Genomic DNA, 12,730 nt, shown 5'->3' on the forward strand with positions numbered 1-12,730 from the left:
GTTTGGCCCAGGAGACTCATATGATTCATTTTCTGAATTATAGTACTCGTCGTCTGTCTTTGAGCCCCTTCCTCCTCCCCAATATTCATAACTTTACATTTTCCAGTTTCGAATCAAATTTTATAATCCATTTATCTGACCGGTGCTGTCTAGATACATTCGTAGCATCATAGAGTTTTTTCTCTCCATCATCAGCAAACATATTCAGGTACAGATCCACTGCGTCAAGATTTACGTAGATCAGAAACTGTAATGACCCCCCAGCAGTAAGCCCTTGAGGACCCCGCTTTGGCAAGTTCAGTTTGAGAAGAGGTTCCCCAGACGTGTGTCATCTGTCTCACTCCCTCTTACACAGCTATTCCTTCACACAACCACCTTCTCCTCTTGACTCCAGCAGGGAAGTTTAGCGTCTCTCATTCTTCGTTTGCTACACTTGAAATTTTGTGTGAAACTGTGTTAGATGCTTTTTTGGACTGGCTGACTCTCTTTTGTTTTGTTTTTTAATCATGTCTCATTTATTCCTCCTGTATTATCTTGTGGTCATTATTGGTCCCTCGTGTGATTTGTCTAGTTTGGCCTGATTTCTGATTCCCACACAGCGATCATGTGGGTCCATGAAATGAACGCCCTTTACATCTCTTGTTCTTTCATTTCCACTGGTTATTTGCCCCTTCTTTCATTTTGCATTCATTTTCTTAACTTTTCACGTGCATTTCTCCCAAAGTCATCATATCCTTTTTTTCTTTCTTTCTTTCTCTTTTCTTTCCTTATTCTCATTTATGACATTTCTCATACTCGTGTTTCAACCCTTCCCTTCTGGAAATATCTTGAGACATCACACATATCTCTGTCTTGTTCATTATTATTACTTTTTTTATTCCTTCATTCTACTATACACAATTACCTGTTTCTCTTCCTCTCTTTACCTTCCTGCCACACACACACACACATACACACACACACACACACACACACACACACACACATACACACACACACACACACACACACACACACACACACACACACATCCTCTGCTGCCTTCACTGTAATTCCTTGAAAAAGTCCCATAATCTTGGCACCTCGTTCCATTTTCTTCTATATATATCTTTCTGATACTTTTCCCCATTTTCTTGTTCGTTCAAACTCTCTCCACTTTCATCTCATTCTTCATTCCCATTATATTTCATTTTGTTTTCATCCTCCTCTTCGATAACACCATAAAATCTATACACCACGTCCCCCTTCATATAATCGTAGGTCGTGAAGCAAAAAAAGGAAATAATGACATCTTTAAATATGAGTTTATTTTAATTACTATAAATGCTATGAATGTCAGTAAAAAAAAAAAGACAGTGCGCACACCTACGTAGCAAATCATTACAAACATGTGTAATAGACTTCAGGTGTGTCAACCCTTAGTGACAGACCGGGAAAAAAATAGACACAAAAGTAAGAATTATACAACATTGATATTGTAGCTGACTCTCGCACTACCGTTTCACCAGATACCAGCTGTTGTGTGGGGGTGTCCAGCTGGCATCTTGCATGTGAGCTTCGTGTCGAGACATTCGTGGTTCACAACACTTGAATTTTAAGAGTCTATAGGATCCGGAGCATAGGCCAAAGTCACTTGCTTCCAAACACAAGGACTCGGCTTGAGATCATGAGGCATAGGAGGGGGGGGAAACAAACAAAAACAAATAAAAAAAGCTGTTAAAGTTATTACAAGAACCTTGCACTTGAGGAGGACATCATGACTACAAAATAATACATATAGAAAAGTACAAAAAGCCAAATATATGTACAGATAATCTACAACTGAATATATATCTATTAGCACGTGTAGAGTAACAACACAAAAAATAAGTCAATGAGCATTTGTGAGTTAAATGTGTACTGAATAGTATCTTAAATGCAGACCAAATGCGGGTAATCCCAATTACAAACGTTTATTATAGTAGTGAGCATCAGTACACAGCGGAATATCACAGACTAGTAGGAAATAAATGCACTATATCCAAGAATTAGTAAGTTAAAAGTTCACAATGGTCAGGTGGTTACTCTTCTCTGAGAGAGAGAGGGAGGGAGAGAGAGAGAGGGAGGGAGGGAGAGAGAGGGAGAGGTGGTGATGGTGGTGATGTGGTTGCCACATATATATTGGTTGTTTCTGGTGGTCGTAGTAGTAGTAGTAGTTGTTGTAGATATATTTAGACAGGATTCTCGTGTAGGAAATGGGTTTTGAGAGGTGTGGGGAGAGAGGGAAAGAGGAGAACCTACTCTAATGAGTATCAGTTTTGAGAAAATAACCACATCTGAATGTTTTGTATTGCAATATGTATTTTTTCATCAGGAGTTCTTTCTCCCATCTTAAGAGATGGCTGTATCAAAGCAGTCTTTTGGAACAGGTTGGAATAGATCTGTTTGCTAATTGAACTTGCACCTTATTATGCAAGTTTTACAACCAGGCAGAGTAGCACATTATGAACACATACGACCATATATATATATATATATATATATATATATATATATATATATATATATATATATATATATATCACACACACATACACACACACATGTGAATGTGCCTACATTTTGGCCTCGGAGAAATGTCCATGGATATCAATACCTGACATCAGTTCTCTGCACCATTTTATCATCCCTTTAGCTAGCTAGACACATTGAGTGTCTGCCTGTGAGGACTTTGTACCGTCTACTGAACCCCAGCTGAGAGACATGGTTGAGCAGCGGCTCCTGACTGAGGGGTCGTGGTGTGTAGGGGGGCGGCAGTGGCTGTGGTGCTTCTACCATCAGTATGGTACCTTGGTGTATCACACCATCACAGGCAGTTTTCTTTTCGTTTTGGTTCTGTGAAAGGAAAAAGAAAATTAATTGCATGAGGTGAGATTCAGTAAGATGTATTGTCTTGCCTTTAAGTAAGCTTCATGCTTATTTTGATACTTAGAGCTTAAGCTTACGATGTATGGGAAGGTAGTGATGATGTCTATGTTATGTGTGATGCACCGAAACCACAGCTCCCTTCCCACAACCAGGATCCACACACAGACCTTTCCATGGTGTACCTTGGCTGCTTCATCACGCTCTGTTTCAGTCCACTAACAGCACGTCGACCCCTGTATACCACAGCACCCCAATTCAGTCCCTCCCATGCACCACTTTCACCCTACTGCATGTTTAAGCCCCAAACACTCAAAAAATATTCGACATTCCATCTCCAGTTTAGCCTCCCCCTTCGCCTTGTCCCCTCCCTTTTCGAGACTTCTGCCCTCTTTGTCAGCCTTTCCTCACTCAGTCTCTCTATACGTCTAAACCAACACAACACACCCTCTTTAGCTCTCTTGATCATACTCTTCTTATTACCACACCTCTCTCTTATTCTGTTACCACTCACTCAATCAGCCCTTTTCACATCACATACTGTTTTCAAACATTCCATTTCCAACCTCTCCTTACACCTCCTATTGTGCTCAAACATTCCATTTCCAACCTTTCCTTATATTGTTCTCAAAACATTTCATTTCCAGCACATCCATCCTCCTCCATACGTTCTCACCTATAAACCCATGCATCGCATCCTTACAACATCGTTGGGACTACTGTACCTTCAGATATACCCATTTTTGCCCTCCCAGGTTGTAACCATTCTTTCCCCACATTCTTCAGTGCTCCCAGAACCTTTGCCTCCTCACCCATTTGCTGGCACGTCCACCTTCGAGCAGATGTATCACGAATAACGTAGCCATCAACTCATAGTGCATAATATAAGAGGTGTGTTAATAAATAATACAGGAGGTGTGTTAATACATGATACAGGGTGTGTGTAAATACATAATACAAGAGGTGTGTTAATACATAATACAGGTGTATAAATACATAATACAGGGTGTGTGTGTTAATACATAATACAGGAGGTGTGTTATAATACATAATACAGGAGGAGTGTTAATACATAATATAGGAGGTGTGTTAATACATAATACAGGAGGTGTGTTAATACATAATACAGGAGGTGTGTTATCTGCTTACATGACGACCCTTGACTGGGATGTGATCTTTTTGACGACTGTGGAAGGTCGTCCAAGATTGTCCTTGGAACATTCCACCACCACACGGTGCCCCGTCTTGCCCTGGACCTCACGCTTGGCGTTGAAGTCTTCACCTAAGATAAGATAAGAAGATATCTTTATCGTCTGGTTGTATACTCACTACAGTCGTGTTAGAAGTGATATTGTCTCTATGAAATCTTCAGATAAGATAATATGTCTTTATTGTCAGATTGTACACATACTACAGTTGTTTTAGAAGTGATATAGTCTCTATGAAATCTTCAGATAAGATAAGATATCTTTATCGTCAGATTGTACGGTCACTGCGGTTGTGTTAGAGAAGTGATCTAACTTTTATGAAATCTAGGATGAGGAAATCTGTGAGGAACAGGTTTTTTACCTCAAGGGGTCAATAAGTGCCTTTGCCAAGAGTGTGATGACGGCAGAGTACATGGTGTTCCACGAGCCATCTTTGCTATGTACCATCAGAAAGATTAGGGAGATGAAACATATCTACTCAGGTATTTAGATATCGTCTCACAGACTCTACATTACCCATGAGCTCTCAAATTACAGACGAAGGTATGAGGCGCACCTTCCCCCTGTTGTGGGCCGACCTTGTCTACCCGTTCCTCACCTCCTATGACCTCCAAGGAGTTGGTGGTCTTGTTGTTGACACCCTCGGTCGTGTAGGTCGTCTTGCCGTCCTTATCGGACACCGACTGCGTCATGTACCTCTCGCCGTCCGTGGAGGTCTTCATCTTGCGCGATAGACCATCGTCCGGGGCCGGTAGGGCACGTGGGGTGGGTTCGCTTTTCTCTCCACCTCCTTGCGTCACCCCTGCGTCGGAATATGTGGTATTAAAACTCATCAAGTGTCTGGTCGTCTACATAAACTTCCTGTACATGCATTGACCTGACCTTGCGGAAGCCGAAGGGAGCGATCTATAAACTACACCAACAGAGGAGTATGTATTGACCCATGGCTGCTTAGGGAGCACAAAACACTCGTCATCTACACAAGGAAATGAAACTCCTTTTTTTCTTTTTTCCAAAATCATCCCACTTGAATGTGCCCGGCACCCAGTCTTTTAGTAACAGCTTTCTAGACGACCCCTCCCCACCCCAAAACCACTCCATTAAAAGCATGGGCCAACCCCATACACAGACCTTTACCTTGTGGGTCTAACGAAGCCCCTTACCTCTGACTTCATCAGTCTACACAAACAAGTATACGCCTTCCTCTAACAAACACAACTATGTCAAAGCAAAGGCACACTTTCCATGACTCCAATTCCCCCACCCTCCTTAACCCGATCTTAAACACCGCTCTACCTGACCCATCTGAAACCACACTCCCTAGACACATAAGAGTTACACTTTCCAATCTACAGTCTTGTATGCCAATCATCATCTCCAACATCACGAACATCAGTTCACCACACTACCACACACATGATTCACCACACTACCACACACATGATTCACCACACTACCACACACATGATTCACCACACCACCACACGCATGATTCACCACACTACCACACACATGATTCACCACACTACCACACACATGATTCACCACACTACCACACGCATGATTCACCACACTACCACACACATGATTCACCACACTACCACACGCATGATTCACCACACTACCACACGCATGATTCACCACACCACCACACACATGATTCACCACACTACCACACACATGATTCACCACACTACCACACACATGATTCACCACACTACCACACACATGATTCACCACACTACCACAAAACATGATTCACCACACTACCACACACATGATTCACCACACTACCAACACATGATTCACCACACTACCACACACATGATTCACCACACACCACACACATGATTCACCACACACCACCAAAAAAAAAAAAAAAAAAAAAAAAAAAAAAAAAAAAAAAAAAAAAAAAAAAAAAAAAAAAAAAAAAAAAAAAAAAAAAAAAAAAAAAAAAAAAAAAAAAAAAAAAAAAAAAAAAAAAAAAAAAAAAAAAAAAAAAAAAAAAAAAAAAAAAAAAAAAAAAAAAAAAAAAAAAAAAAAAAAAAAAAAAAAAAAAAAAAAAAAAAAAAAAAAAAAAAAAAAAAAAAAAAAAAAACAAAAAAAAAAAAAAAAAAAACAAAAAAAAAATAAAAAAAAAAAACAAAAAAAAAAAAATAACAAAAAAAAAAAAAAAAAAAAAAAAAAAAAAAACAAAAAAAAAAAAAAACAAAAAAAAAAAAAAAAAAAAAAAAAAAAAAAAAAAAAAAAAAAAAAAAAAAAAAAACAAAAAAAAAAAAAAAAAAACAAAAAAAAAAAAAAAACAAAAAAAAAAAAAAAAAAAACAAAAAAAAAAAAAAACAAAAAAAAAAAAAAAAAAAAAACCAAAAAAAAAAAAAAAAAAAAACAACAAAAAAAAAACAAAAAAAAAAAAAAAAAAAAAAAATAAAAAACAAAAAAAAAAAAAAAAAAAACAAAAAAAAAAAAAAATAAACAAAAAAAAAAAAAAAAACAAAAAAAAAAAAAAAAAAAAAAAAAAAAAAAAAAAAACAAAAAAAAAAAAAAAAAAAAAAAAAAAAAAAAAAAAAAAAAAAAAAAAAAAAAAAAAAAAAAAAAAATACCCACACATAACACACACACCACCACACACATGTCACACACCCACACAATCACCACACACCACACACATATACCCACCACAGATTCACCCCCCCACACACAATGTTCCCAATACCACACATTACCACACACCACCACAATTCACCACACACAACAGATACCCACTACACACAATATCACACCCACACATATTCACCACACACCACACAGATCCACACCACACATGTTCACCAACACCACACAATGATCCCACACACCACACCATGATCACCAACCACCAGATCCCCACACCACAACAGATCCCACACACACCATGATCACACACACCACCAGATCACCCAAAAAACACACCACCAGATCCCACACACACACCATGATTCACCACCACACCATGATACACCACTCCAACTGATCACCACCCACACCAGATACCACCACCACTGTTCCACACACAACTATCACCACACTACCACACACATGATTCACCACACCACCACACACATGATTCACCACACTACCACACACATGATTCACCACACCACCACACACATGATTCACCACACTACCACACACATGATTCACCACACTACCACACACATGATTCACCACACTACCACACACATGATTCACCACACCACCACACACATGATTCACCACACCACCACACACATGATTCACCACACTACCACACACATGATTCACCACACTACCACACACATGATTCACCACACTACCACACACATGATTCACCACACCATCACACATGATTCACCACACTACCACACACATGATTCACCACACTACCACACACATGATTCACCACACCACCACACACATGATTCACCACACTACCACACACATGATTCACCACACTACCACACACATGATTCACCACACTACCACACACATGATTCACCACACTACCACACACATGATTCACCACACTACCACACACATGATTCACCACACTACCACACACATGATTCACCACACTACCACACACATGATTCACCACACTACCACACACATGATTCACCACACTACCACACACATGATTCACCACACTACCACACACATGATTCACCACACCACACACGCATGATTCACCACACTACCACACACATGATTCACCACAACTACCACACACATGATTCACCACACTACCACACACATGATTCACCACACTACCACACACATGATTCACCACACTACCACACACATGATTCACCACACTACCACACACATGATTCACCACACTACCACACACATGATTCACCACACTACCACACACATGATTCACACACTACCACACACATGATTCACCACACTACCACACTCATGATCACCACACTACCACACACATGATTCACACACACTACCACACACATGATTCACCACACCACCCACACACATGATTCACCACACTACCACACACATGATTCACCCACACTACCACACACATGATTCACCACACCTACCACACACATGATTCACCACACTACCACACACATGATTCACCACACTACCACACACATGATTCACCACACTACCACACACATGATTCACCACACTACCACACACATGATTCACCACACTACCACACACATGATTCACCACACCTACCACACACATGATTCACCACACGACCCAACACACACATGATTCACCACACCATCACACACATGATTCACCACACACCACACACATGATTCACCACACTCACCACACACATGATTCACCACACTACACACACATGATTCACCACACTACCACACACATGATTCACCACACTACCTCACACATGATTCATCACCACATCACCACCACATACACATGATCACCACACCACCACACACATGAATTCACCACACTACCACACACATGATTCACCACACCACCACACACATGATTCACCACACTACCACACACATGATTCACCACACTACCACACACATGATTCACCACACCTACCACACACATGATTCACCACAACTACCACACACATGATTCACCACACCTACCACACACATGATTCACCACACTACCACACACATGATTCACCACACTACCACACACATGATTCACCACACTACCACACACATGATTCACCACACTACCACACACATGATTCACCACACTCACCACACACATGATTCACCACACCTACCACACACATGATTCACCACACTACCACACACATGATTCACCACACTACCACACACATGATTCACCACACTACCACACACATGATTCACCACACTACCACACACATGATTCACCACACTACCACACACATGATTCACCACACTACCACACACATGATTCACCACACCACCACACATGATTCACCACACTACCACACACATGATTCACCACACTACCACACACATGATTCACCACACCACCACACACATGATTCACCACACTACCACACACATGATTCACCACACTACCACACACATGATTCACCACACTACCACACACATGATTCACCACACTACCACACACATGATTCACCACACTACCACACACATGATTCACCACACACCACACACATGATTCACCACACTACCACACACATGATTCACCACACTACCACACACATGATTCACCACACTACCACACACATGATTCACCACACTACCACACACATGATTCACCACACTACCACACACATGATTCACCACACTACCACACACATGATTCACCACACCACCACACACATGATTCACCACACTACCACACACATGATTCACCACACTACCACACACATGATTCACCACACTACCACACACATGATTCACCACACTACCACACACATGATTCACCACACAACCACACACATGATTCACCACACTACCACACACATGATTCACCACACTACCACACACATGATTCACCACACTACCACACACATGATTCACCACACTACCACACACATGATTCACCACACTACCACACACATGATTCACCACACTACCACACACATGATTCACCACACTACCACACACATGATTCACCACACTACCACACACATGATTCACCACACTACCACACACATGATTCACCACACTACCACACACATGATTCACCACACTACCACACACATGATTCACCACACCACCACACACATGATTCACCACACTACCAACACACATGATTCACCCACACTACCACACACATGATTCACCACACCTACCACACACATGATTCACCACACTACCACACACATGATTCACCACACTACCACACACATGATTCACCACACTACCACACACATGATTCACCACACTACCACACACATGATTCACCACACTACCACACACATGATTCACCACATCACACACATGATTCACCACACTACCACACACATGATTCACCACACTACCACACACATGATTCACCACACTACCACACACATGATTCACCACACTACCACACGCATGATTCACCACACTACCACACACATGATTCACCACACTACCACACACATGATTCACCACACTACCACACACATGATTCACCACACTACCACACACATGATTCACCACACTACCACACACATGATTCACCACACTACCACACACATGATTCACCACACTACCACACACATGATTCACCACACTACCACACACATGATTCACCACACTACCACACACATGATTCACCACACTACCACACACATGATTCACCACACTACCACACACATGATTCACCACACTACCACACGCATGATTCACCACACTACCACACACATGATTCACCACACACATGATTCACCACACACATGATTCACCACACTACCACACACATGATTCACCACACACATGATTCACCACACACATGATTCACCACACTACCACACACATGATTCACCACACTACCACACGCATGATTCACCACACTACCACACACATGATTCACCACACACATGATTCACCACACACATGATTCACCACACTACCACACACATGATTCACCATCACACATGGTAACCACCATACAGCCTCCACAGTGACGACACGGAACGACTACTGCATTTGTTGACTTGTGGTTCTGCAGTTTGGACGTGGCTAACTTCCTAAGCGCTGTGGAAACCCGTATAGAAAACGGTCCTGGGGTAGGATGGTAGAGTAAGGTGAGGTGAATTATACCAGTATAGCATACACAAGTAACCTCAGTAGACAGGCAAATGGACACAGACAATGGTACATAAAACCAGAAAGTATGTGTTGAAAAATGACATAAAAGTCTACGTATGTTTGACAATGATTCCTCAAGTGCATAGGATGGACCAGGTATATGGAGCGTGTTCAATCCCTCACACATATTCTCAAGCCATGCCTTGTGTGTTGATAGGAAACACTAACTTCATTGATATAAAAGTTTTAGTAACTTTTCCAATCTTGTACACTGAGGCTGATTTATCCAAAACCAAAGTTACCCTTCTAACCATCTCTCCCTACTGATAGTTAGCTTTAAATGGATAATGACTCAAAATATGAATAGAAAGAAAATATAGGAAAATAAAGAAGGAAATGAATCCATATTCATTAGACTACTGTTTACAAATGACGTTAAATGCGTCTTTACCTCCAAAAAACACCCTCCCTCCCCCTCCAAAAATAAATCCAAGACGTTTTGCTTGTGAGTAGCCTGGCGTCTATTTTGCTCTGCTCACAGCAATCCTCACCTGTTGAGGACGTCTCCTTCGTTTCTGTGAGCAGCTCACCGCCACCGGAGAGTTTACGTGACCCTCTTCTCACAACCCTCCTCACAACACTCTTACTCGTGCGCTGACCTCCCTTCACCTCCTCCTCCGTCTCGTGAGTGAACCTTTGGCCTTCCTGCAATGAAATGTATGTGTGAGTCCTCATTATGAGTTGCTATATATATATATATATATATATATATATATATATATATATATATATATATATATATATATATGAATGCTTAAGAGCAAAGGATGAGGCAATCGTAGAATCTGTCGTTTCTAAGTGGCTAAATTCACTTATATTCTACGTCCCAAAACACTTGAGATATCCTGTCTCCTGTCTCCTCATTTCCTATGATTCTTAAAGCTTCAAAATCCCTCTATATATTTTTTCTTTGGGTTGGATCCTCTCTTAGAGCACATCATCTGTCGTCTAAAAACTTCAAAATCCCCCTATAGATATCTCTTTGTATTGGATCCTCTCTTAGCGCGCATCATCTGTCGTCTAAATACCTCAAAATCCCTCTATAGATTTTTTCTTTGAGTTTGGATCCTCTCTTAGCGCACATCATCTGTCGTCTAAATACTTCAAAATCCCTCTATAGATTTCACTTTGTATTGGATCCTCTCTTAGAGCACATCATCTGTCGTCTAAATACCTTTAAATCCCTCTATACATATTTCTTTTGGTTGGATCCCCTCTTAGAGCACACCATCTGTCGTCTAAATACCTCAAAATCCCTCTATAGATTTTTTCTTTGGGTTTGGATCCTCTCTTAAAGTGCATCATCTGTCGCCTGAATACTCGCCTTTTTCATGAGTTTTCCCTGGACGTCTGTTCCAGCTGCCCAGTCCTCCAAAGCCTTTGACGCGTTGGCCTTGAATACCCTCTCCTTCCTGGATTTACCACTGTTGCTCCGGACAATCTGGCGTGACTGGGTGGAGAAGAAAAAAGAAAAAGGTGAAAATTGCTTTTAATTGATTGTGGACCTCATAACTATCGGGTTGTTATATGGTCGTAATTGTCATGAAGTTTGTGAAAGGTGTTCCACTCCAGTTTGAAATCTGTCGCTTAATGTAATTTCATAAGACAGAAATGCTTTTTGAAGTACTTATGACGAGACAAAATGCAAAGGAAATGGGCATTAGAGATAGATAGATAAATGATAGATAGATAGATAGGTAGATAGATTGATAGACTGTGTCAAAATCAAATGGTTTGTTCCACACTTCAAAATATAAAGTTATATGATGTCAATATTTATACATAATAGACTTGCCTAAATTTTGTAGTCACATGTAA

At 40.8% G+C, this 12,730-nt stretch overlaps 1 protein-coding gene across 2 annotated transcripts in view; it reads right to left on the reverse strand.

Annotated features, from left to right (window-relative positions):
• Window positions 1–1,285: 1,285 nt before the first annotated feature.
• The window catches only part of LOC139751830 (uncharacterized), a 138,578-nt gene continuing 127,133 nt past the window's right edge, over window positions 1,286–12,730 (reverse strand). For both annotated transcript variants that reach the window (XM_071667451.1, XM_071667450.1), the window contains 5 exons: window positions 12,237–12,362; window positions 11,404–11,557; window positions 4,711–4,914; window positions 4,054–4,186; window positions 1,286–2,874 (listed from right to left, as the gene is read on the reverse strand). In XM_071667451.1, the coding sequence (XP_071523552.1) occupies window positions 2,838–2,874; window positions 4,054–4,186; window positions 4,711–4,914; window positions 11,404–11,557; window positions 12,237–12,362 (654 nt within the window). In that variant the 3' untranslated portion in view covers window positions 1,286–2,837. The remainder of the gene's footprint in view (window positions 2,875–4,053; window positions 4,187–4,710; window positions 4,915–11,403; window positions 11,558–12,236; window positions 12,363–12,730) is intronic.

This window comes from Panulirus ornatus, chromosome 12, assembly GCF_036320965.1.
Source record: "Panulirus ornatus isolate Po-2019 chromosome 12, ASM3632096v1, whole genome shotgun sequence".
Classification (NCBI taxonomy): domain Eukaryota; kingdom Metazoa; phylum Arthropoda; class Malacostraca; order Decapoda; family Palinuridae; genus Panulirus; species Panulirus ornatus.